The 27964-nt window shown below is 36.6% G+C and overlaps 1 protein-coding gene across 5 annotated transcripts in view; it reads right to left on the bottom strand.

Annotated features, from left to right (window-relative positions):
• The window catches only part of LOC141459100 (latrophilin Cirl-like), an 83457-nt gene extending 57708 nt beyond the window's left edge, over window positions 1-25749 (bottom strand). For 4 of the 5 annotated variants that reach the window (XM_074137693.1, XM_074137695.1, XM_074137697.1 and 1 more), the window contains exons 1-3: window positions 25229-25665; window positions 20495-20584; window positions 493-534 (exon numbers count right to left, since the gene is read on the bottom strand). In XM_074137693.1, coding sequence (XP_073993794.1) covers window positions 493-534; window positions 20495-20573 — 121 coding nt within the window. In that variant the 5' untranslated portion in view covers window positions 20574-20584; window positions 25229-25665. Of the gene's footprint in view, window positions 1-492; window positions 535-20494; window positions 20585-25228 lie in introns of all 5 variants that reach the window. The other variant, XM_074137694.1, reaches the window with a different exon arrangement.
• Between the last annotated feature and the right edge of the window lie 2215 nt (window positions 25750-27964).

Below are 27964 nucleotides of genomic sequence, written 5' to 3'. Positions count from 1 at the left end.
TTTCTGTGACAAAAAGGGTCTGTCGGCTCATGCCAAGAATTCTCGTCAGGATGTCCAAGAAGTCCCATGCTAGACTAGACAGCAGGGCTTTGTAATTAGTTATCCTGTCTTTATAATCCCAGCACAAACACTACCTCTGCCTCAAAGACTATGAGATCTTGGTGTTTCCGCGATCAGCAATGACGTATAGGGTGTCCGAAGATCCAGTCGTAGCTCCATAAAGTTACGCGTACTGCTTCAAACAGTTTTCTTAACCCTGGATTTTAAGTCCTTTTGAAAGCCTTCTCTGACAACGTGCAGTTACTCTACATATTGTTTCTTCCTGTTGGTGTACTTTTAATTTTGGCGCGCAGTTTACTTTTTTTTAAAAAAACTAGAAATGCATGCACAAAAAAGTAAAAAAATGAATCTCTTTCCAATGCAACAAAATACAATTTTGGACTAAATTTTGTATAAAAAAAAAAGTAGAAATAAAATTGAAAAGTAGAATACCTGCACAAGGTTCCCGGGGAGAACTACACCCGAAGCCTGCACCTGCGTACAACACAGAATTCACATATAAAGTGTGGCTCCTACATCACTATCATACAAAGAAATAACAGATACGTTTGTCTGTAATTGCATTCAAATATACCAATTTGAATTCGCTTGCAAGTCTGTAAAGCTTTGTTTATCATTAAAGCAACCCACATTCAAAAGATCTTGAGTAAACACACTTAATTTTCTCGTTGCAATAAATTACATTTCAAACGGACAGATTTCCGACTGAAGTTCACTGAATGTTCAGTTATCCTTAGTAGAGTAGTATTGCAGTAGGTTTTGGTTACGCTGGTAAAACTACTTCTAAGAGGCGTCTCAAAAGAAAAGTGGGTACTTCAAAAAGTAACCTTTTCCAATTTCCTAGTAAAATAAGTTGCTTGCAAGCTTTCACAATAGCAAGATATGTTATCTATCACTTTATCGCAATCTGTCCAATACTAAAAGAGTACGGCGTAAAGAGGTTTAAAAAAGCCATTCTTTCAAGAATGGAATTAATTAACTCTATAAATGGTACAGATTTTAAAGCTTCAATTAATTATTGTGAAATCCTAGTCCAGGAAATTAATTTTTGATACAAAACTAAAGCCTATGCCATCAATAACCCTTATATTAGTACCAACAAAATTACTACTAAGTATTTATGTAAACTAATCAAATAGTTTGCTTTGTAATTCTGTCACCTAATATTTTTGTTAAAGATAAAATAAAAATGTAACACCAGCAAAAGATAATGCCAACTTCCTTTGATGGTCTATACACCAAGAAGGCTTTTTTTAAAACTAATTTTCACGATTTGTTTGTGTTCTTCCAAAATTTGGCCTAATAAAGACAATATAATCATTAAGCTTCCTTAATGAAAGGTTGGGAATAGATCAGTCGGTTTTACCGTTCTCTTTTCCTCGCAAATTACTTGTGTGAAGAAGGACGGAGTTCCCATAAAAAAATTTCATTTTCAATTGAAGCCATCCTCTGATACGCATAGAGCTGCAGAAACCACACAACTAAGGAATTAACAACTAACAGCGCAAGAGAGCAACAAGAACATTCTGGATTTCTGAACATAGGTTTACCGGAGAAGCATTCGTGCCTAGGCTTCATTCTTATTCTTTAGCTAGCTATAGATCTCAGTGTGGACAAGATGACATACTCAGATATGAGCAAAACACTTTCAGATGAGGTCCTCAACTGATTTATTGATCGAAGCTAGAAGGTCCTCGAGAAATTCGCTTCAGTTTGTGTCTACATCAGACTGCTTTCAGTGCCAGTGATCAAACTAGCAAAGACGTCTGATCCTCTTTGGAAGTGGTGCTCATGGCATAAACAAGCTAGTCTGGAGATAGCTTCGTGGACGAACCCCTAAAAAAACGCTATAATCTGAAAGTTGCCCTGCATTGGACAGGACTCGTTCGCCCGTGCGACAGTTCCAGGTTGAGTATGTGAGTTGGAGGTACATAAAATTGGACCAAGCGCTCTGAAGCGCGTCGCCAAGTCGCTCAATTTTGGCCCACTCTGCACTACGAAGAATATCCACTTGTTGCCGCTTTCTTCAGCTTCAGGCAAAATTGGTTCCTTTTATTGAGCGGTTTTAAACCAAACATACGAGTAATATTTATGTGCGGCGAAATTCTGAATTAGAATATCTATCCGTGTCTAGTAAGCTTTTTCGAATTTTTGCAATAATAATAACTCTTCTTTTTCCAAAATGTGTGTCACAATGTACTTCACGTAGAAGAAAGTAAAATTATCTGTTTTTGCTGTTGATAAAATTCACTGCTGAACAGAGTCATTTAAACCATAATAAACACTTTCCATACATACAGATTTCACCGCTTTTATAAGAGCTCGCTTTTTTCACGTTTTTAATCTCGGTGGAATATTATTTTTAAATATATTTTGACACAAGTTCGAAACTCTATCTGTGTGAAGGTATTACGAAATAATTGGCGTTGCGTAGACGTCTCTTTGGGGCTGAACTGTACTTACCTCATTCATTCGGTTCGTCACGTGCTCCAAACTGCTCAGCTAATAAGACGCTGAATAAGGGTGAATGTTTGAAGCATTTTCAACGCTTGGCTTCTAATTTTCCCTTTACGCAAGACAGTCTATTACCAGCTCCTTAGAACTGGTGTCAAATGGTTTCATTTGATATAAATTTGTTTTATCAAAAAACTTACTTCAATATTTATCTCTAATTTTCATTATAAGATTTGCTACACACTTACACTCAGTGTAAATTAGCCATCACAAGTCCTATAAATTAAAGACACATTCCTGTAAATCAACTTCTCAGCGGCATTCGACCATCTATTACCATTAGTTGTACAATCTGGCGATGGCGACCAATTCTTAGAACAGTAGCTTTAAAATTTGTAAGAGACTGCATTAAAGAGAAAACTAGCAATTCAGATAATGCTGTAGAAAAGAAAACTCGCTTCTTCGAGCAACGTAATACTTCTAAATTTTCCATAATCAGGACAGAAAGGCTAATCAGGGAAAACAAGTATGCCAATAATTGGAATCACTTCTTGCCAAGAATAACTGCATTCTGATAAATCTTCTCCAACGAGTTGGTGTTTTCTGTTTGCAAGTGTTGGCAAGCTATTGTTGTTCTCCAGCATAGGGTTTCCAGACAGTCCCTGTTGTCCGGAGAGGAGTCAAGTCCCGAAAGGAAGAGTTCTCCAAATTCCATTTTTGAAATAAAAGAGCTCTCAACTTTTTGGCGAGTGCGGGGCCCCGTAGCTAAAATTTTGTAATTGTTCAACAATTTGATCAATTAAAATTGTAATAACGGAATAAGATCAGTTGTAAAGGGAATATGAAATGCTCATTGTAAGAATGCAATAAGTGCGACCTATTTCGAGGACCTTAAATGGGGCAAAGTGGAAAGAATTAGAACAGTAAGTCTGTAGTATAGATATTTTGGTATTTACCATAAAAAGTAAAAATGGGGAAAAAATTGAAGAGAAAATAAATGGTACAGAAAAACTAGGAATTACATAAAAGAGGTGAACGGACTTGACGTCGGAGTCTTGTACAATCTATGGTGGGGACAACGTAAAATAGCCGGACGATCTCGACCGAACCATGGCGACAACACACGGAGGCGATGTTGAGGAGCAGTACACTGTTGCCAAATCTGGCCGGCTCTGTGGCCTGCAACACCTTAGTGTGAGTGCGTAGGTACACACACAGCTGGAACACTGGCAGGCTAGACTCTGGTCCGCGGCATGCCTCATACATACTCCGGGCCACAACCACTCATCTGAACAATTCCATACTTACTATTCTAACGCACTTATCTAAGCATTTCTTCAATAAGTTCTTTGGAACATTGCAGCATTTTCACTTCATTTTTTAGACCTAAACTTTCATGTAGAAATGAAAAGTTATTTTTATTACAGATTCTCTCCGCAACGTAACAGTGTCTTGAGAGAGCGTTACGTTCTCAACCTTCTTAGAACAGCCCTTAAAATGAATTTTCTGTAAAAGAATTTAAAACAAAAGCGAGAGTTCTCTGACCTAGCAGACATGTAAGGATGCTAAAAGAAGTCTTTAAGAATGTGTGGACAGAAATGAAGGTAGCATGGCAACGATTGAATTTAAATTAAAAATAAAACACATGTTACTTGTAAGTTGTAAGTAGTAGAACAGAAATGACGTAAGCTTTGTTGTACAGAAATTCAAAAGTGTACACTAACTTAATTGATTCTCACTTAAAAGAGACAACTAAAATTAATATTTTAGGAATTACTGTAATTATAAGTGTACGAGTATATTCTATTATTTTTCCAAGATATGAACCTTTTAGGTGATTTAGAATAAAACAGTTTTCCTACTAATACGAGTATAGTAAACAAAAACAATAAATGGAGAAGTAATTTAAAAAATTTTAAGGATAAAAGCATACTCTTTGGAAGAATGGATCAGTCACGACTGTGCTTTACGATTTAGAAGATTTTTACTGATGTGTTTGATAAAGCGAATATCCTGGTGAACTGATGTTTCGATGATCGATGAGCAAATCGGCCAGTAAAAGGCGATGCAAAAAATTTGTCTAAGACTAGTTAGATCGATCACAAAGTGGGACAAACTGAAAGCAACTTATTTAAGGACTTCGGAAGAGCACAACTAGTAAAACACATTCGTAAAATGAAAATAAAAAGAGTTTAAAAAAAAATGAAAAGCAATAAGAAGACAGAGAGTGCATGAGAAAGAAAAGAAAGCAGTAGAATTCTGTCTGCGTGAAGAAACTGTCAGTCAAAGAGGAAAGCTACAAATTTAAGCAAGTTAAGAAAGGAAAGAAAGCAGTAGAATTCTGTCTGCGTGAAGAAACTGTCAGTCAAAGAGGAAAGCTACAAATTTAAGCAAGTTAAGAAAGGAAAGAAAGCAGTAGAATTCTGTCTGCGTGAAGAAACTGTCAGTCAAAGAGGAAAGCTACAAATTTAAGCAAGTTAAGAAAGGAAAGAAAGCAGTAGAATTCTGTCTGCGTGAAGAAACTGTCAGTCAAAGAGGAAAGCTACAAATTTAAGCAAGTTAAGAAAGGAAAGAAAGCAGTAGAATTCTGTCTGCGTGAAGAAACTGTCAGTCAAAGAGGAAAGCTACAAATTTAAGCAAGTTAAGAAAGGAAAGAAAGCAGTAGAATTCTGTCTGCGTGAAGAAACTGTCAGTCAAAGAGGAAAGCTACAAATTTAAGCAAGTTAAGAAAGGAAAGAAAGCAGTAGAATTCTGTCTGCGTGAAGAAACTGTCAGTCAAAGAGGAAAGCTACAAATTTAAGCAAGTTAAGAAAGGAAAGAAAGCAGTAGAATTCTGTCTGCGTGAAGAAACTGTCAGTCAAAGAGGAAAGCTACAAATTTAAGCAAGTTAAGAAAGGAAAGAAAGCAGTAGAATTCTGTCTGCGTGAAGAAACTGTCAGTCAAAGAGGAAAGCTACAAATTTAAGCAAGTTAAGAAAGGAAAGAAAGCAGTAGAATTCTGTCTGCGTGAAGAAACTGTCAGTCAAAGAGGAAAGCTACAAATTTAAGCAAGTTAAGAAAGGAAAGAAAGCAGTAGAATTCTGTCTGCGTGAAGAAACTGTCAGTCAAAGAGGAAAGCTACAAATTTAAGCAAGTTAAGAAAGGAAAGAAAGCAGTAGAATTCTGTCTGCGTGAAGAAACTGTCAGTCAAAGAGGAAAGCTACAAATTTAAGCAAGTTAAGAAAGGAAAGAAAGCAGTAGAATTCTGTCTGCGTGAAGAAACTGTCAGTCAAAGAGGAAAGCTACAAATTTAAGCAAGTTAAGAAAGGAAAGAAAGCAGTAGAATTCTGTCTGCGTGAAGAAACTGTCAGTCAAAGAGGAAAGCTAAAAAATTTAAGCAAGTTAAGAAAGGAAAGAAAGCAGTAGAATTCTGTCTGCGTGAAGAAACTGTCAGTCAAAGAGGAAAGCTAAAAAATTTAAGCAAGTTAAGAAAGGAAAGAAAGCAGTAGAATTCTGTCTGCGTGAAGAAACTGTCAGTCAAAGAGGAAAGCTAAAAAATTTAAGCAAGTTAAGAAAGGAAAGAAAGCAGTAGAATTCTGTCTGCGTGAAGAAACTGTCAGTCAAAGAGGAAAGCTAAAAAATTTAAGCAAGTTAAGAAAGGAAAGAAAGCAGTAGAATTCTGTCTGCGTGAAGAAACTGTCAGTCAAAGAGGAAAGCTACAAATTTAAGCAAGTTAAGAAAGGAAAGAAAGCAGTAGAATTCTGTCTGCGTGAAGAAACTGTCAGTCAAAGAGGAAAGCTACAAATTTAAGCAAGTTAAGAAAGGAAAGAAAGCAGTAGAATTCTGTCTGCGTGAAGAAACTGTCAGTCAAAGAGGAAAGCTACAAATTTAAGCAAGTTAAGAAAGGAAAGAAAGCAGTAGAATTCTGTCTGCGTGAAGAAACTGTCAGTCAAAGAGGAAAGCTACAAATTTAAGCAAGTTAAGAAAGGAAAGAAAGCAGTAGAATTCTGTCTGCGTGAAGAAACTGTCAGTCAAAGAGGAAAGCTACAAATTTAAGCAAGTTAAGAAAGGAAAGAAAGCAGTAGAATTCTGTCTGCGTGAAGAAACTGTCAGTCAAAGAGGAAAGCTACAAATTTAAGCAAGTTAAGAAAGGAAAGAAAGCAGTAGAATTCTGTCTGCGTGAAGAAACTGTCAGTCAAAGAGGAAAGCTACAAATTTAAGCAAGTTAAGAAAGGAAAGAAAGCAGTAGAATTCTGTCTGCGTGAAGAAACTGTCAGTCAAAGAGGAAAGCTACAAATTTAAGCAAGTTAAGAAAGGAAAGAAAGCAGTAGAATTCTGTCTGCGTGAAGAAACTGTCAGTCAAAGAGGAAAGCTACAAATTTAAGCAAGTTAAGAAAGGAAAGAAAGCAGTAGAATTCTGTCTGCGTGAAGAAACTGTCAGTCAAAGAGGAAAGCTAAAAAATTTAAGCAAGTTAAGAAAGGAAAGAAAGCAGTAGAATTCTGTCTGCGTGAAGAAACTGTCAGTCAAAGAGGAAAGCTACAAATTTAAGCAAGTTAAGAAAGGAAAGAAAGCAGTAGAATTCTGTCTGCGTGAAGAAACTGTCAGTCAAAGAGGAAAGCTACAAATTTAAGCAAGTTAAGAAAGGAAAGAAAGCAGTAGAATTCTGTCTGCGTGAAGAAACTGTCAGTCAAAGAGGAAAGCTACAAATTTAAGCAAGTTAAGAAAGGAAAGAAAGCAGTAGAATTCTGTCTGCGTGAAGAAACTGTCAGTCAAAGAGGAAAGCTACAAATTTAAGCAAGTTAAGAAAGGAAAGAAAGCAGTAGAATTCTGTCTGCGTGAAGAAACTGTCAGTCAAAGAGGAAAGCTACAAATTTAAGCAAGTTAAGAAAGGAAAGAAAGCAGTAGAATTCTGTCTGCGTGAAGAAACTGTCAGTCAAAGAGGAAAGCTACAAATTTAAGCAAGTTAAGAAAGGAAAGAAAGCAGTAGAATTCTGTCTGCGTGAAGAAACTGTCAGTCAAAGAGGAAAGCTACAAATTTAAGCAAGTTAAGAAAGGAAAGAAAGCAGTAGAATTCTGTCTGCGTGAAGAAACTGTCAGTCAAAGAGGAAAGCTAAAAAATTTAAGCAAGTTAAGAAAGGAAAGAAAGCAGTAGAATTCTGTCTGCGTGAAGAAACTGTCAGTCAAAGAGGAAAGCTAAAAAATTTAAGCAAGTTAAGAAAGGAAAGAAAGCAGTAGAATTCTGTCTGCGTGAAGAAACTGTCAGTCAAAGAGGAAAGCTAAAAAATTTAAGCAAGTTAAGAAAGGAAAGAAAGCAGTAGAATTCTGTCTGCGTGAAGAAACTGTCAGTCAAAGAGGAAAGCTACAAATTTAAGCAAGTTAAGAAAGGAAAGAAAGCAGTAGAATTCTGTCTGCGTGAAGAAACTGTCAGTCAAAGAGGAAAGCTACAAATTTAAGCAAGTTAAGAAAGGAAAGAAAGCAGTAGAATTCTGTCTGCGTGAAGAAACTGTCAGTCAAAGAGGAAAGCTACAAATTTAAGCAAGTTAAGAAAGGAAAGAAAGCAGTAGAATTCTGTCTGCGTGAAGAAACTGTCAGTCAAAGAGGAAAGCTACAAATTTAAGCAAGTTAAGAAAGGAAAGAAAGCAGTAGAATTCTGTCTGCGTGAAGAAACTGTCAGTCAAAGAGGAAAGCTAAAAAATTTAAGCAAGTTAAGAAAGGAAAGAAAGCAGTAGAATTCTGTCTGCGTGAAGAAACTGTCAGTCAAAGAGGAAAGCTAAAAAATTTAAGCAAGTTAAGAAAGGAAAGAAAGCAGTAGAATTCTGTCTGCGTGAAGAAACTGTCAGTCAAAGAGGAAAGCTAAAAAATTTAAGCAAGTTAAGAAAGGAAAGAAAGCAGTAGAATTCTGTCTGCGTGAAGAAACTGTCAGTCAAAGAGGAAAGCTACAAATTTAAGCAAGTTAAGAAAGGAAAGAAAGCAGTAGAATTCTGTCTGCGTGAAGAAACTGTCAGTCAAAGAGGAAAGCTACAAATTTAAGCAAGTTAAGAAAGGAAAGAAAGCAGTAGAATTCTGTCTGCGTGAAGAAACTGTCAGTCAAAGAGGAAAGCTACAAATTTAAGCAAGTTAAGAAAGGAAAGAAAGCAGTAGAATTCTGTCTGCGTGAAGAAACTGTCAGTCAAAGAGGAAAGCTACAAATTTAAGCAAGTTAAGAAAGGAAAGAAAGCAGTAGAATTCTGTCTGCGTGAAGAAACTGTCAGTCAAAGAGGAAAGCTACAAATTTAAGCAAGTTAAGAAAGGAAAGAAAGCAGTAGAATTCTGTCTGCGTGAAGAAACTGTCAGTCAAAGAGGAAAGCTAAAAAATTTAAGCAAGTTAAGAAAGGAAAGAAAGCAGTAGAATTCTGTCTGCGTGAAGAAACTGTCAGTCAAAGAGGAAAGCTACAAATTTAAGCAAGTTAAGAAAGGAAAGAAAGCAGTAGAATTCTGTCTGCGTGAAGAAACTGTCAGTCAAAGAGGAAAGCTAAAAAATTTAAGCAAGTTAAGAAAGGAAAGAAAGCAGTAGAATTCTGTCTGCGTGAAGAAACTGTCAGTCAAAGAGGAAAGCTACAAATTTAAGCAAGTTAAGAAAGGAAAGAAAGCAGTAGAATTCTGTCTGCGTGAAGAAACTGTCAGTCAAAGAGGAAAGCTACAAATTTAAGCAAGTTAAGAAAGGAAAGAAAGCAGTAGAATTCTGTCTGCGTGAAGAAACTGTCAGTCAAAGAGGAAAGCTACAAATTTAAGCAAGTTAAGAAAGGAAAGAAAGCAGTAGAATTCTGTCTGCGTGAAGAAACTGTCAGTCAAAGAGGAAAGCTACAAATTTAAGCAAGTTAAGAAAGGAAAGAAAGCAGTAGAATTCTGTCTGCGTGAAGAAACTGTCAGTCAAAGAGGAAAGCTACAAATTTAAGCAAGTTAAGAAAGGAAAGAAAGCAGTAGAATTCTGTCTGCGTGAAGAAACTGTCAGTCAAAGAGGAAAGCTACAAATTTAAGCAAGTTAAGAAAGGAAAGAAAGCAGTAGAATTCTGTCTGCGTGAAGAAACTGTCAGTCAAAGAGGAAAGCTACAAATTTAAGCAAGTTAAGAAAGGAAAGAAAGCAGTAGAATTCTGTCTGCGTGAAGAAACTGTCAGTCAAAGAGGAAAGCTACAAATTTAAGCAAGTTAAGAAAGGAAAGAAAGCAGTAGAATTCTGTCTGCGTGAAGAAACTGTCAGTCAAAGAGGAAAGCTACAAATTTAAGCAAGTTAAGAAAGGAAAGAAACATTTAATATGAAAAGTTTGACGGTAAAATGAGAGCGAGAAAACTGAAGAAAACAACATTTTCAAACTAAATGAAGATAACGATAAGAAAGGTATAAAAAAAGATTGGACGTGAAGACACGAAAGCGATAAGAAAAAGAAATGTTCAGCTGAAGAAGGTGAATAGGAAGTTAGAGATGAAATAAACAACGTAAAAAACAACGTAAAGATTATAATAGAGACGAATTTAAAGAGACAGTACAACGTAGTGTATTATGGAAATATCCAAAGAAAAGACTTCAAAGGACCTAAAATTAAAGAGGAAAATCAAGATTTTGAAAGTGCATTAAAAGAAGCCGACAAGATTAACCTGGCGAACAGGAGAAAGTCGATGATGATGAAGAAGATGCTGGTAATGGAAAAAATTGAAAGATTTATTGAAAATAGCACGAAAAGCAAGAGGATGAAACTGATACCAAAATTACTGGTAGTGAAAAGGTAATGATGATGAAGAACTTTAGCTTGAGAATGAACCCGAACGTTTTGGAAGGCGAAGAATCAATCCTTCTTGTAATTAAAGAATAAGAGAAAATAGTGGTTAGAGAGTACGATAGGATGGAGGAGAAAGATAGGAACGAGTTATCGAGTAGTAGACAAAGATGGAAGGAACAGAAGTCGGCAGCAGGATATTCGAAATATGTGAATTCAGGAGGACACAAATGGGTAATTATGAACATTTCTGAGTCGATGGTCTTACTTTTATTGCTAGTTCAACTGAATTGTTTGCTAAATTAGACCAGCCTCAAACAAATGCTAAAATATCTGATGAAAAGTGTTACGACTTTCAAGATATATTACTAGCAAGGCAAAAAACTGAAAACTGTTGTGGAGTAACAAACCCGAAGAAGAAGACAACGCCATCCTATGGAGAGAAAGGACACTCATTCTGAGATGGGTAAAACAGCTGTAGAAGAGGTAAAAGAGGGTACTTAACAGCCCGGAAGTTGATATGTCAACGTTTAAATTTAAATTCAAATAAAATTTAAGTTAATTCTCTACCTGAACTGTCAAGTTGTTCAGATATTCTAAGCATACTTTAACTGAATCGATTAAATCATATTTAACAAGAGATTCTAACTTCCGTTGCAGACATCATTCTTGCTTTTTAACTCTGATTTCTAGTAACAAGTTGAATTCTGTTACTAAATAGCACCCTTGAAATCAGTGAAATGACAGTTTGGGCTCTGGAGCCGAACACTGAGAACCCAGAACTGCCCTAAAATATATTTTTTTGAGAAACTGACACAAGATCTATTTGAATTTAATCAGCTTAACCAGTTTAAAAAAAAAAAAATCGATACAGCTAGAAAACTGCATTTAACTGAAAAATGTAACTACACTTGCAGTTTTTCAATTATCCAAAACCTTACTACACCTGGCGGAATCTAAACAAAATATCTAAATACGAACCAATTTTGACGTTCTGCTTTTTAATTGCGTCAGATAGTTACTACTTAGCAAAATAAAACTCTTATCGTTTTCAAGGAACCGCAAAAACATGATTCCCGGTGAACACACAGATGCACAATAGCAATAAGAAGGGCGGGAAGAAGTAAGAATCCAATATGGACACCCAAGACATCCTTCTACAAGTTCATTGTGAAACCTGCTCTCCTAGCTAATGGTGGTACATAGCAGCCAATCCCTCTTCCACAAAGTAAATTATCTGGGGATAAGTTGCAAATCAAATTAATAGAACCATATTGGATACAAAGAGTGTAAATCCGAAAGAATGCCGTGGCAGCGACTTCTAGGATAAGTGCAAAAGAAATCGTTTCAGTAAAGGTCAGGTTGAGAGATTTCTAAACCTTAGTTGTCATCAGGGACCCCAACGAGGAGTGGACTACCCAAGTTTTTAGGAATCTTGGCATCCCAGTCTAAACTTCAACAAAACTACTTTTTCAATCCGCATCTCTGCCATTAAATGTTTGTAATTCTGATCAACAGCTTTGATTTTAGCACAGAGATCAAGCAGATTAGCACCGCTTCAGTCCTTTTTTACCCCGATAACATTTATTTAATTCTTAACAACATTATGCAATTAATGTTCTGGGTAATTTCTAGTCAGGGCTACTGCCAAGGGAAAAACTAAAATCAAACAAGCTTCAGAGAACTTTTTAAAAGACATTCTGAGATATTTCTGGTTAATAATAATGCTTGATGATAGAACAAAGGTTAATGTCTACATAAATATATCATTTCAATTGTAAGTTTTATTAACTGTATTATGTAGGCATCGAAAAATTTCAGGAATTCCAACTTTAAAGTCATTCTGTAAATTAGAACCTTTGGAATTGTAGCAACAGAAAGTGGTGTGAGTGTCCACAGCGCTTTTTTTTACATGTTTATATTGAGAACAGTGCAGCCAACATTGCAAATCATTGCAATCAAGAAATAACTGACCATGTGCAAACTGGTTCCATGTTGACGTCACCTTTATAACAGAACACAATACGGGCTACTACGCCTCTAATTACGCAAAACAGAATCTTAGATAGTACTAATGCTACGATAAAAATATATATGAACAAAATATTAGAGAATTAAATTCACTTCAATTTATGTTCTGCATCCAGGTGTACTCCAAAAGCTACCACCAGAGTACCCAAAGAATACACATTGCTAGTTCATATTTTAGTTAATATTAAAAATTTTAGAGTTGCTAGAAAAATTATATAAAATACAAATTTTAGAGGATTAAATTTAATACGATTTATGTTTTATTTAGGTTCACTGCTAAGGGGGAGGCAATGAGGGATAGAAGGAAGCTGGCGCCAGAGAACTCTTACATTAACAGCTTTGGTAAGAAACTGCAGATTGTAGGACTTTAGGTGGGTAGAATGAGGATATTGCTGCAGCTGAACGGTTTGAGTGAGCGGAACATCGAGTTCATTAGAGATGAAGAATTCTAACCAAACTCACTGGAGGCCTCGCAGTGAGTGCTTGAATCCGTTCATTGCCCTGTATTTAGACATTGGACACACACCTGCCCGGCAATGCGGAGCGCCAGTTTCAACTACAGCCAGGACCTATCGCACCACTTTCTGCAGAAAACGGATTTCAATCTCCTTTAACCTGAGGATTTGACTGGAAATTAAGGATTTAATAATATTCACTTCACTACATTCAAACTCATGCTGTTGAAGAAGCGTTAATTAATTATCTCCTAGAGCCTTCAAAAACACACATTACACTTATAAAATATACCAAAGGCTCAAATTTAACCCTTTGGCGAGCCTTGCGATAATCAGAGCTTCTTAACACCCGCCTTCTGCTAAGCGACCCTCTCAGGAGTTCTTTCATTGTAACCAACTCAATGTATTACTGTAATATATGTAGTTCAAACAACCATCATTAAAATTGGAACTTAAAAGTAAGCCTCAAGAAGCTGCAAGAACACTCTGGTGACACCAGATTTCTAACTTTCTCTTACTCCTGGTAATGAGAGTTATTACCATCATGCCAAATTTTCAACATGGTTTTCACCAGAAATAAACGTCTTCAAGAAGGCGCCACAGTAGCCGAGCGGTTAGGGGCAAGGCCAGCAAAGCTGGTGTGAATTGTGGTTCGATTCCCAGTCTAGGCCTTGGATTTTATCTAATTTAATATGAGAATTATACAAGCTATTATTATTATTATTATTATTTTCTCTGTTTGCTTATTTGGAGTACCTTTCTTTTATCTACTCGTTTGTATTAATTTTTGTTTAAATGGTTTATGTCTATCTTATTGAATTGATATGTTTTTTATCGTATTAAATCTATGTAATGTGTAATGTATGAGATGGCCGACTCCCCCTTTGGTTGATGACCAGGAGGCAGTCTTTATTCTAATAAAGGCTATTATTATTAATTAATTATACAAGCTAGTCGTCTTTGTCCACGACACCTAATTTATTAGCTGGGCGAAGAGCCTGCCTGAAAAAATAGGCATTACTTTACTTTTTTACTGAAATTTTCTTACTTTAAACATTTTAAGGCTAAACACAGCGTGCGTGTAACTTAGGCAACAAAGTACGAATCTAATTAATGAAGACTTTAAGTTGGTTAAATTTTCTCAAGATTTGAAACTTTTTCTAAAAGGTGTACATTAAGGATCACTTCCTGCTACGATTCAAATGAAACCAAGACGTTTCTCCGGATTAGATGTCTAACAGATTAGAGAAATGAAATGTTTGCATAGTGCCTTCTGAAACTCCTGTTGAAGACAGAGAATGGGCTGACTTAGACACTGCTCGATTCCCGCCCCATCTAGTACGAAGATCACTCACTAGACTTTCACCAATTTTACCATGAATACCGTGTCCAATATTCTTCCTATTAAATATTCTTCACAAGTGAATCCCTAAGATCGTCCGACATCCTCGACTCCTCCCTTTTAAACCCTCTGAGCATTCCCGACATACCCTTTTTCGTCCTTCTGACCTTTACATTCCTTCCCACTGGACAGCGGCCCGCACTTCATTATCCGAACATAATTCTTTTGGAACCTTGAACCGGTTTACAACCGACACACTCTGTTAATTTACTGCAACTATTAAAACCCGTACATTGCACAGAATTGGCACATTAGAGGAATACTTACGATTTCACTTCCCTGAGAACAGAGAACACCATTTTCTGGAAAAATGCCACGAACGTACGAAGTAAAAAGGAAAACTGTTCAATTTGGAGAACCTCCTGGAATGAGGCCACCATCGCGACTTCCAGCCGGAAATCAGTTTCTGAGAGAGCCACTTTTTCCTACTGAGTGAACCTCAAGTGCATTACAGGACAAAAATTATTGTTTATCCAGCTTAAAATCTTCTTTTTTTTTATTTCCTCCTCTTCAGGATCTTCTTTGGCATTATTTTTGCCAACTTCTTTTTTCTTTTTCTTTTTTTGATGATTTAAGGCGCGTTAACATCTAGGGTTATTGGCGCCCGGAGCTTTTTTCAGTGCACTGCCGGTCTCCGGACAGTGTTCTCTCGTTACAGGCAACACTGTCCATCACCGGACGGTGAGCTGTAAGAAGCTCCTAGGAAGAGAAAATCTAAGGGTCAATAGCTGGATTCGAACCCGGGACCTCCGCGTGGGAGTCCAGTACGCTAGCCGCATAGCTAATCCCTTCTCTGCCAACTTCTTTTTCACCTACTTCTTTCTCCTTGTATCTTAATCATCTGTATTTGTCTTCACTTCTTGAATTTTTAAAGCTGAGCTTCATTTTGATAATGGTGATTTCCATGAAAAATGATTTCCAAGTTTCAAAGAAACCGTTGAGGGTCATTACGAAAAAATCACGAAACACTAGCGGATGAAGCTTGCACAAAAAACTAATACTTTTGAAGGGTAATCGATTTGCGTCAAAGTTTGACATCTACAACAAAGAATTTAATGTACGTTTTTAATATTAAATTCGCGCTAAGAACCTTATATTGTACTCACGTGGCTCTTCAGAGCGGGGAAGCTGAGCATTGGAATTCTAGCAATGCATTTAATAGAGCCCTTGTATTGCGTAGTTAATAGAACCGTACATTGTGTTGAAATAGTACTTTAGAAAGGAATGTGTAATGCTTGAGTTATCCCAAGAAATTGTCCTTGAAATGAATTTTCTTTAAAAACGTTTTTAATGAAAACGTTTAAAATAAAATTCCAATGTGAACCCCCATGCGGCTTCTTCTTGCAGCCATGATTCCCAATCTTTGGAAGGAAATGGCAGTCTTCCAAATCAGAGTTTCGTGTCAGCAACTTTGGTGGCGTCACAGTTAGGTTTGGGATGACTGCTACCTAAATTTAAGCCGATGTACAGGGCTCTGTACCACAAGACCTGTAAGAACGTCGTTAGGCATACCTAGCGAGGACAATCTCTAATTAACCCGATGATATTCTGAAGGACACCCGTATATTGAGTTTTTAACCCAAACAATACGTTTGGAGGTTTTCTGAATCCAAAAAGTGATTTTTAGAAAATACTGTGAATGTATAAAGAGCAGTCCAGTTCAAAAACCCCAAACAGCAGGATGCTCTTTGTATGTCGGTTAGGTACCGCAATGGGACCCGACCGTCAACCTAGCGAACAAATCCTTCCACTAGAAGAAGGGATTTTACATGTTTTAAAATCTTCAATTATTATTATTATTTTACTTTGCGTCACAAATAACATTTTTTGCAGTCAGAGGACCTTCCAAAACGTGTATTTCTGGAGGAAAATTAATATTGAAAACCGATCACGAATAGATAAAATTATAACTTTGATCATAAATATCTCGACTATATTAGGCATATCGAAACGAGGTTAACGGCATTTTTTTTTAACATATTTTTATGTTGAAATTATTTTACTCAATATTCAAGGGAATGTGTGGTTGAGGTGTACTTTGCAATGGTCATTAGACTCAGGTCAATTCTAACCCCACCAGCTTGCATTTATGGTCGCTAAGAGCAACCAAACCTGTGAAAATTTACCATTTTATCATTTACAACTGTAATAAATACCGAAAAAGAAAGCAGGATGGAGCCAGGGTTCAGGTAAAATTGTCTCAGGCCGTCTTTGCCCTACAGTTAGGGTTTTTCTACACCATAAATAAGGTTATAATTCTGTCGCAGTTTTGAAATCAAGTACTCGCCAGATGTAAATGTTTTGAAGCCCCTCAGGCAATAAAAGGTCCTCCTATGACTTCCCTATCCATTACACAACGCGAACTGGCAAACTTTCTACCCAACTTGATATGTAAATAGCTTTCGTTCGCTCCAAGAGGCAGCCCTGCAGCTTTTCCGCAAATTAGACGCTTCCACGTCTCCTCGGAAAACACTCTCATGACCTTCTCTTACTCCAATTCATCGCAACAATAATCCTATCTTCCGGTATATTACAATATTCCAATAATACATCTTACTAGAGTGACAATCACTTCTTTTTTCCTCACAGAAACAGTGTGAAATGAAGTTCTTTCCAATTTTGAACATCACGATTCCATACTCGTGATGTTATTTAACATTACTTTTTCGTTTCTCGATTAGTTTTCATTAATTAGTTTTTGTTTATCGATCCTTTATACAACTGTCCTACCGGACAGTTTCAATACTATCTCTTATAATAATAGCTAAAATGATATTATCATCTTATGAAGAACTGAATGTCTAACGCTTGATGTCAAATTTTGTGGAAGAATAACCGGTACTGGTCTAATGGTTATGAAGCGTGGCTTTGTAAGTGGGAGATCCCCAGTTCGAATTCCGCCCGTTCACCGGTTTTGGATTGGTTAGCAAGCAGTATGAGCTTCCATTCCCCATCCTCGAGACCTATCGGTAATTGGAAGTGAAGCAATAAAAGAGGCGATTACTTTACTAGAAGAACAACTCTAAGGCGCATTGTTAATAGGGAAAAAGTTTTGGCACATTAAAATGATTCAATTGCAGCTTTCTACAATATGGTTGAGAATGGGACCATGATCTTAACTTTAAGGCGAAAAAGGGTGTAGAACCACGTTATTTACTATGGCCAGTCAAACTTTATACACACTGTATACATTTCTGCGAGATGGGTATTTGTCAAGAAAAATTATCCAAGCGTTACTATTTTACTTAGTGACTATTGTAACTATTGTGCAAGTATTCTACTCTCAATAGAAACCAAATTCTGCAATCTAGGGTGAATGTAGTCCTCTAACTCAAATTGACTTCCTCCACCTGCAGTTTGTCAGTTTGAATTAACTAGTAAACAATAGACGTCAACTGCACACAGCTATTGAAACGCCTGCTACTGAAGGGCTAGTTTTTCTATTGAAATTATGCGATAGGAAGGGGCTAAATAAAGTGGCGTCGCATTGATTTTCACATACGTGAAAATTTATTTATTTTCTCGTTTCGCAGTATTTAAATTTTCTAGAAGCCTAGAATTAGTACTCAATAGAAAATTATTCAACATTAACTTTAATGAAAAGATTCTGACGAAGCAAACGTGAATTTCAGCTTCATCACAACTCTATTACAACCATTAAAAAAATAAAGTTTCTTCAATGAACGCTATCACTGGTCTCCTTTTATTGTACGGCATTTAAGAGGGACGCATGCCCCACTCTTCTCACGAGAACTCCTCACAAATAGAATTCCCAAGTTTTCCCGTATGTAATATGCCTGCACAGAGATTTAAGAAATCCCAGCTGTTTTCCAATGTTACGCCCAAAAGCTGAAAACTTGATTCAGTTAAACGACCCAACTTCGATGGAGAAATTTACGATATCCGTATTACCCAGGACCTTCTAAGTACATCGTGAGAATAAAGTGGTTTCTGGTAGCTGACCTCCAGGCAGTCTTGCTCTTCGGTCACTAAAGCGGGTTGAGCTTGAGACAATCTCTAAAAATAGCATTAGTAGTATGTTAAGAAAGCGATGGTAGTTTCGTTATCAGGCCTTAGCGGGATCTACGGTAATGAGAGACTGACCGCCTGGCTGGAGAGGCTTCAGGAGATGAGCAACTAGATCCAGCCGCTCATTTAAGGAATTTAAATGGCACGAGATTCTTCTAAGGAAAGAATAGCCAGAGAAGAGAGGGAAATGGGAGTACTGCGATAACAGGAACCACGACCAGCGAAAAACGACTAGATTTTGATTAATTATCCGAATTAATTAATCCTAAACTAAATTTTTCCTGTTGACCAACCATGACCTACTGTAGAAGCACTGACACGCGCAGAAGGATCCTCATTGTCCGTTATGTAGTTATGAAAACACGACTCAAGAGAAATTACTTTTCTTCCCCAAATTGAGGGACGTGCTCATTTATTCCCCCACATCATTGTACATACAGGGCGACAAGAGTTAATATGCTCCACCCACTATTTTTAAACGGCGGTAAATTTCGAAAAAATAGAAAACACGTATTTAATCATTTTTAGTCTAGTTTATTTTCAGTGATTGACCCATTTTTTTAAACCCCAACATCCCGAGATACAGCATCCAACTTTTATTTTCAAACGGAACGTTATATTTTTTTTTTGCATATTTCTATAGCACTTGAGCTCTAAGAAAATCAAATAATTTTTTTTTAACTCGGTTAGATTTTTTAAAAGTTATGGTAATTTAAAATATGAAAAACAAATTTCAGTTTAATGTCAAAATTACCTTATTTTTGTTTTAAGAAGCTGTTCAAACTGGTCACCGTCAACGGATAGGCAAGCCAGAGTTATTCGACTGAAGCCACGGGATTAAGATTACTGTACACTTTATTTTTTTAGATATCCCCACAAAAATAGTCCTTTGGGGTTAAGTCCGGAGATCGAGGCGGCCAATGGATCGGACAATGAGTTCCTAAGCAGTCCAGGTAACGTTGAACAACTCTCGCATTATGTGCTGGGCAACCATCTTGTTGGAAATACATATCTAGCCGACGTTGTAGAGGAACAAAATGTATCTTAAAAAAGTTAGATCAGTTAAGTTCTCTCTGTAGAAGTATGGGCCGATTAGTTGATTTCCTAAAACTCCACACCAAACGTTTGTAGAAAAAACAACCTGAACGTCGAATAACTCTAGCCTGCCTAGATCTTGACTTTGCCACCATAAGTGCTGCTACAAGCAAAGCGTGGGAGTCCAGAGTTTTGGCTTGCCTATCTGTTGATTGTGCCCAATTTGAACAGCATCTTTAAAAAAAGAAGGTAATTTTGACATTAAACTGATTTTTTTTTCATATTTTAAATTACCATAACTTTTGAAAAACCTCACCGATTTGAAAAAAAAATTATTTGTTTTTTTAGGAGCTCAAGTGCTATAGAAATATGCAAAAAAAATATAACGTTCCATTTGTAAAAAAAGTTGGATGCTGTATCTCGGGATATTAGGGTTTAAAAAAATGGGTCAATCACTGAAAATAAACTAGACTAAAAATGATTAAATACGTGTTTTCTATTTTTTCGAAATTTCCCGCCGGTTAAAAAAAAAGTGGGTGGAGCATATAACTCTGGTCAGCCTGTATATATTTGCAAATGCACACGGTGCAAGTAAACAAAATGGCAAAGATAAGGGGGGTAAACTAGAAATTTGAATTATTTAATGAGATGGTCTCTAGGCCACTTGCGCTGCAAGCGACGCCTAGGGTTTTTAGCGAGAGTGGTAGTTGACAATGAGGATGCTAGGGGATTGGCAAGGGTGAGGAGTCTGGAGTAGAATGTGCTACTTCCAGATGTAACCAGGTCAGAAACGAAAGGTATTGCGGTCATAAAGGATGTTAAGACATAAATAGATATAGTCTGTGATTCGGCGGAGGATTCGGAATTGGGATGACTGGATGCCCCATAAATTGAAAGGTCTGGTTGAATCTACAGTTCGACTCCGTAAGTCCAGATAGGTCAAACAATTAGAACAAAGTAGATCAGTCTTTTTTGTTTTGCACAATTAGTTTGGAGTGTTTCCCTAGTAAATGGTGTAATAGTTCGTGTTTGTAACGGCTAACGTGTCTTCTGAGTCTGATGAGGAGATCCGCAGGTATCTTGGTTTATCCGCGATTGGGATTAGGTTGAAGTAGATGGGGCCACTCTTCTTGAAGTTAATGAGTTGAAGTTGCTTTTGGTTTCCTTCACTTTAATGAAACCATGAGCGGTCAGCTTCAATTCGAGTATGAGGAACGAGTCTTGGGAACATCAAAACACCTAGTTAGTCAGCGAGTAAAAGCAGAATAGATGTAGCGACCGCTAAAGGGGGTACTCACCTTGATTCTTGGCGGAGGAGTAACTGGAGACCAGGCAGAAGATGAGCAGTGTGTGTAAGTATTGGCCGCTCTGAAGCATAGCTCTTCTGCCTGCAACACAAGACATTTTGCTCAGCATCTTCGCTATTCACTCAAACAAAAGAAAATAATCTGGAACACTGCACTTTCCTTCCAATTCTAATACTCTATTTCTTGAGTTAGTTCTATTTTAACCGAGTAGTGCAGTAAATTTAGGATTTATTTATTAGAATTTGTTCATTTTACGTTTTAGTAGCGTCAATTATTTGTAATCTTTTAGCTTGAGTGTGTCACTCAAGAGTAACTCAAATCATGGTTAATTGGCTTCTCTGTAGGTTCTATGATAAAAAAAACCCGTAAGAAGTGGATTAGCTACTTCTTTAGAGATCTTGGCATTTCTGCAAGGACCCTTGCCTTACAACACTACTGATATCTCCAACACACTAAATATACACAATTGCCTGCAACATACCTAGGCTCCACCCTACCTTGCGCAAGGTGTAGAATGTGGAAGCCAGAAGGTTCCGTGCCGACCCAGCTCGAGTGGCCAAAAGATGAGAGGAGCACAAAATGAGTAGGGCGCTAATGACCTCAGCAGTCGATGCGCCAAAAAAAAATAGCCTGCATAGAGAGCTTACATATGCAACTATTAGACGAATTTACATATATATCTGTGACCCGTGCCGAAGAAGGGATGGCACAAAGAATGGTCGAGAAAAGGAGTCTCCAGGCCGGAGGAATTAGCGTTAACTCGGGCTTAGGTGAACATGAACCTCTCTATGAAGCCTGTCACCAGCTACTACTGGAGGAGAATAGAATCTCTCTTGGGAACGCAGGATTGTTTAGCCGCTAATTGGGAGCGGTTATCACTAATTGCCGGCTTCTGAATCCCTTGAAGTTTCCCCTACCAGAGAGGGGTGCATTACCACCTCCCTAGAAGCCTACCAACTCCTTAACTAGGGGTGACGTCTTGGAATATCAGGAGAGGACTTTGCTAACAGATTTGCACTGGGAACCAGGGAGAAAATGTTTATATCTGCCTACCAACTTCCATCTTTATCTAGGACTCCTTTGGACTGTCTGTTACCATCCTTAATGGTGAGCATTGGGAGGAAGTTGCGCCAAGGAGTGTTTATCCCTAACTGCCGACACCAACTACCTACAGACACTGAATGAGTTGAACCTCGGGTTCTGATGTGATCACACACGGCACTAGCAGGAGGCATAACAGATTTTGTTAGTGGCAGAATACCCCTTCTGAGAGAATGGCGACGTATCGGGACCCCTCCTGAAAATCGATTTTCACGAGCAAAAAATTGAACAAAGAGTTCTAGTAGAGTTGGAGGTGGCCGAAAGATTCTAGAGTTTCTGAACAAGGGATGGAGAGCCATACGTTGTAAAAGTCCATCCGGCTGGCTGTGGGGCTTTACAAGGTTGTGAACCTTGCCGACTTAATCTGGCCTCAAGCCACTCTACAAGACGCAGAAACCATTCCAGAAGGTGGCACTCCAGTGATGATGGTGCCAGAGAAGAAGGAAACTGCATTGAAATCCTTGGATTGCTCCTGACACCTCCAAAGTGCCATTTCATTCACGCACGTCTTTACCCCACTAGCAATTTAACATCCAACTACCAATCAGGTATCGTGGACGGCAGCCCAATTACATACTTTACTATTAACATTTTTTCTAACAAATAAAAACTAGCTTCCGGGGTTGCCCACTTACAAAGCCCAGCTCCACACAGCAGCACCCCCTACCGACTATTTAGTATTAACCAGGATTCAATATATTGCTAAACCCTAGGTATGAAGAAAAAGGCGTTACCAGAATAAAGGATTTTTTGGACTTTGTTTCAACTGATCTCTTCAAATTTTGAAAAAAAAAATTAAATTTTAAAGATTGATAACGTTTTTAGCAACTTCACGCCCACGTGGGGAGCCACAGCTGATTTTATATTTGCTTACTTTTTTTATTTTCAATTTCAACAATTCAACAGCTAGATTTTCAAATTAGTATTTGTAAGCGAATACTTAATTAATGGCTTAATACATATACATTATACTTTGGCAACGCAAGCCCAGTTTGTATGGCTAAGAACTACGAAGAGACATGAGTTTCCTATGAGTTTCGAGACTTACTTTTCGTGTTCTGCGACTTTTATGGTTCAAAAACCTCAAAGTTGCTTGTTCCCCACCCAAAATGGAGGGAGTTCCGCAACACTCTGTGTGCGTTAACGAAGCCGCAATGATAATAATTCGAATAAAATTGTGGCAGATTATTAGTCCCTCCCTTGTCTATAGAACGCGTCATAGACATGGATTAACCAGGCTGGAGAATGATTCACCACTGAAGGGTGTCTACCAATCTGATTAAGCCAGGAATGGTCACCCTAAACATTACGTTGACTTTGAAATCATTTCTCTAACCTATAACAACTAATATTTACAGCGCCACGGTAGCCGAGCGGTTAGAGGCGAGACTGCAAAGCTAGTGTATATTGTGGTACTGGTTCCATTCCCGGTCTAGGCCTTGGATTTTATTTAATATTTAATAAAAGAAATTTACAGTAAAGTATGTTTGCTAGTCGCCTCCGTCCACGACACCTAATTGGTAGTTGGACGTAAAGCCCGCCTGAAAAATAGGCGATTACTTTACATCCTTTACAAATTCTAAAGCTCACGCTACCTTCCAGTTTTAGCTTACCAAGAAACGTGAGAACAATAGATACACATCTCAAAAATAATTGTCAAGCCACTTCTGTTTAGGTTTCTGATTATTATTCTGCGGCAGTAAAGACGCCAAATCGGGACAAACCATCTGCTTTGTCGCGTTCAGATTGCTAAAGAGACACTCGAGGCTGATACTTCACTTTATGGCTTCTTTGACGGAGGCGGATAGTGGTAATTACCACTAGCACGATGTAACTAATGTAAAATTTAAAATATCAAATTTTATTCCGGCGATTTTCGCAAAAACTCTTGTATTGGCTGATCAGTTTTATTTAAAATTTTGTTCATCAAAATGGATTTTAGGAGGGTTTCTAGCGAAGAAGGTACTTGGGCTCCCCTCTAAAACATCATTTCAGGGAATTTCACTACTTTACCGCCCATATTACTTTGAATTAGATTTGTAAAAATTTCAAATTTGCAGAATATTGTCATTTGAACTGTGAGACTGAGGTAAAAGCAAAATTATAAATACAAATGGCTAAATCTGCGAACATACGTGTAAATACAGAAATTTAAAAAAAAATAGAAATAATGAGCCGGATCTGTAAGTATGCATGTAAAATAAGCGTGGATATGGCCAAAAACTTTGTTGAACCCCAGATCAGAGAAGAGGTTCTGTGTAAAGAAGGGGAGGAAGCAAAATGGGTTTAGTTATCGACCAGCGGCTGAAAAGCGCTGGAAAGAGGGTCCCAGCCAATGGAAAAGCAGAGAGGCTCTCAGTACAGAATAGTGGGGTGAAATAGGCAGGTTGTTGTAGGGGAAGTATGAACCCCCCATAGTTGCCATTGGAGGGGTGAATGGCAAGGTGAAGTAGGTAAAAATTGTTTTAAGAGTCCAAGAGAGAGAACAAGAAAGAGATAGATCTCACAAACACAAAGCTCAGGAACTCAACGAAAACGCAACGTTGCCACGTTTCAAAATACCACAGTCAAAAGGAATGAAGCTGAATATATAGAATAGGACAGATAGATACAAGAGAGAACTTTAAAAAGTGTAGTGGGGATGACGGAGAGATTGTGTGTGTGAGACAGAATGTAAGAACAAGGAACATGATCTTCAAAGTCAGAAAAAAAATGTATACCTATCCACCTTTCCAAAAAAGAAAAAAACTAATGAATCTTGCTCATCAATGAAATCAAGCAAGATTTGATGAAAAAATAATTCTTAGCAATACTACAGTTCAAAACTCTAAAAAATAAAAAACATGCCGGCAGACGTTCAAAATAAAAAACAACTCCGAGGTGTGGTCGTTTAACAACTTAGGTGGTCCAAACAATCTTTTACCTTCATTACACCATAACTAATAATTATCTTAACACCGCCTTCAATTTAAAAAACAAAATAAAATATAAAATAATTCATGATAGAGTGGTTGTTACATTTATTTAAAAAATAAAATATTAAAAGTTAATAATTATACAAAATCCTAATCTCCCAGGCTCAAATTCCAAAATTTTAATCACGGAAGAATAGGTTTTTTATTAATCTTAAATATTAGAGGAACGTACATTTTACAAGAAAAAGAACTTTTTTAATCTTTACGTTCCATACTTTTTTTTCAAGACGATAATTATTTAAAAAAAACTAACTCAATAAAAAATTACTCAAATAATAATAAACATTATTATGGAGGGATATAACGAAGATGTGACGATCTCTACTTTATAAAGAATAACAAAACGAAATAAATTGATAAGTAAAAGAAGTGTTGCATTTAAAGGTTTGTCATTTTTTTTTTTTGTTAACTCCTCAATTTTTTATTTTTTGAAAAGTATTGCATTATAAAAATAAATATTCAAGAGATATTGTGCTCCCCCGGCCAAATCTTCAACTCTCCTTAACTTCCCATAAAAAAAACTACGAAAAACAAAATGAAATCCCTTCCAAAAATTGCAGAAACCAACATTTATATTAATATCATATTATTAAATAAATTATCTAATATATATAAAGTATATATAGATATATACTTTTTTGTTTCTCACCTTTTAAAACACATAACTTTATAAGAAAACCAAAATCTAAAATAGCGACTCCGAAATCATCCACTTTTCTCTCGACCTGAGCCACGGATTTTAGTAGCACATGAACAATCTTTTCTTCCTTGTAGAGTTTTCACAACACATTTTTAATAAAAAAGAAATGAAAAATAAATAAATAAAAAATTCAATGAACACTATGACTGCATTTCTCTTGTTTAAATAAAGCAAATATCTAAACCCGAATAGGCACTTCTCGTATTATGATGATACTTCTTCTCTTCTTAAATTTCTTTTCTCAATTATTTTTTAATATAACACTGTTTAGAAAACGTATTTTCTTTTGTTTGAAAAGAAAAACATTAATTAATGAAAACATGTGTTCTAAGTTTAAATTAAAAAAAAAATACACAAACACACGCACATAAACAAAACGTATTAATTTGTAAAACAAAGAACCAATCAGATTTAGTTCCCTATTAACCCTAGTATTTAAGAAGCTACGACACGAACTCACGAGCAGACTCATAACCAAAGCCAGCTAGCAAGTCAGTGTGACCAACTTAAGTGCAAACAATGTAACCAACATAATAATATAATAGTTCCCTATTGAAAAAAAAAATACTTTCTTTATGGATTTCTAAAACAAGCCAAAAAATAATTTTGTTTATTCTCAGCTTAATTTAAAAAATTCATACAATTAAAATTGATAAAATTTCAATCAATTTGAAGTAAAAAAAAGGGGGGACGACGAAGAATATGAGGCGATTTTTTGAACAAAGGGGCCCGCTTAACCAAGAAATTACTTTTATAATTAATAGTTTTAATAGTATGAGGAATTATGGCTCTCGTCTCAAGTTTGTAATGCGTTATCATCAGAATTGCAAATTTAGAGGTTCGCTGAATCAATATGAGTTCAGTGGGATACTGAATAAATGATGTGCTTAACGTGATCAAAACGTTGGCAAAGAAACAGAAAAGGATCCATCTATGTGTTGTGTGACACAGATGATAAAATTTGTAATCTTCCATATCTAAGATTTGATTTAGACGTACGTGAATTTTCTGTCGACCGAGTTTACTTTTCTTTATGAATCAAAGAAGGTTATTTATCATTCAAAACGGAATTATAGTTTTAGCTTAGCAGATTTCGTTATATATATATATATATGTATGTAATGATAAAGAAATAGCTAATCGTATTAAAAAGAAAAAAGTTCTTAACTGCAGTTACCAAACACAACTTTTCTATGTTTACACGTAACAGCTAGCATGTTTAACCAAACCCGTGTACCTTGGTGTTCAGTAGTAAGTTGTAACCCTTAACAAACATTTGAAAGAGTGCTCCCTTTACTTTGTTGGTGGGCGAACAGCAGAGTGATTTTGTATTTTTATTCCTATGCTTCAATATTCTTATTGTTGTGTTTATTTTTAATATCCAGGCCCTGTAGAAGACAATAATAATGTCGAAACGTCGGCGATAAAACAGATTTTTTTCAAGACCGAATCCTCGCTACTTCAGTCCTAATTATTAATCGTTTACGGTCACAAAAAGCTGATAAAAATTTTCTACCTAGGTTTATTTTCTTATTGGCCGGGGCGTGGTCTATTTGAAGACGGAGAGACCACTTAAAAATCCCGGCTTTCTATTGGTCCAACAGACCGCCTACGTGTCACTATTTACGCGTTACTGTCATTGGTCAATTCTTTATTTTATTATATTTTGTTTTATGATTTAAGGAGCGTCAACATCTGCGGTTATTGGCGCCCTGAGCTTATTTCAGTGCACTGCCAGCCTCCGGACAGTGTTCTCTCGTCAATCACCGGGCAGTGAGCTGTAAGAAGCTCCTAGGAAGAGAAAATTTAAGGGTCAGCAGGTGCATTTGAAACAGAGATCCCAACGTGAGAATCCAATACGCGAACCTCATAGCTAATCCCCTCCCTGAATTATTTATTGCAAATTATTTCCGTGAAAAGTATTACAATTTTTGTACCCTATATTAAATGTATAGTATGAATTCATTCTTTATATATATATTTATATATATATATATATAGAGAGAGAGAGAGAGAGAGAGCGAGAGAGAGAAAAAGAGAAGAATAGAATAGGAGAAGATGAAGAGGAAGAAAGTATGTTAGGTTGAGAAATTCGCTTGAGTTAAGCAGTGATTATCAAGTTATACAGGTTGAAGACGTTCTTTTGTTTTAAGCAGTGGTACGCAGTTGTTTAAAGGAATTTTTCGAAGGTTGCTAGGCAACGGAGGTTATTTTGGCTTGGCTAATGGTGGTCGTTGCTGTAATATAATATTCATTACTTTAGAGAGTTCAGTGATTTTTGTTGTTTTTATAAAAGGTGTTTATGTGTTGTATTTATTGAATTTGTTTGATTGAGCTGTATTTTTAAAGCTGAATAAAGCAGTGATTTTTGTGAATTTATTTCAACTAAAAGCCTGCTTCTTTAACAGATCCCCTTCACTACTATATGCATATGTATATATATCATGTATATATAAGCTCTGCGTTTTCATTACAGTTTTAATGATAATTTGTCTTCTCCTTTTGTAGTAGAGGCATATAACCTAATCTGCTTTCCGCTGACGACGTCCATAGATCTAAATTTATTATAAGAAATTAACTTTTTAAAAAACATGTAAAAGAAATTCATATGATGAAAACTTATCAGTGAGCATACATTAATAGTAAAATTTTGTTAATCATATCCAAATGACTGGATACCTAGAG

Source organism: Rhodnius prolixus, unplaced genomic scaffold (genome assembly GCF_049639745.1).
Source record: "Rhodnius prolixus isolate KJV_2025 unplaced genomic scaffold, Rpr scaffold_11, whole genome shotgun sequence".
Taxonomy (NCBI): Eukaryota; Metazoa; Arthropoda; class Insecta; order Hemiptera; family Reduviidae; genus Rhodnius; species Rhodnius prolixus.
The sequence above is the reverse complement of the archived record's forward strand: the minus strand, read 5'-3'. Positions and strand labels throughout refer to the sequence as shown.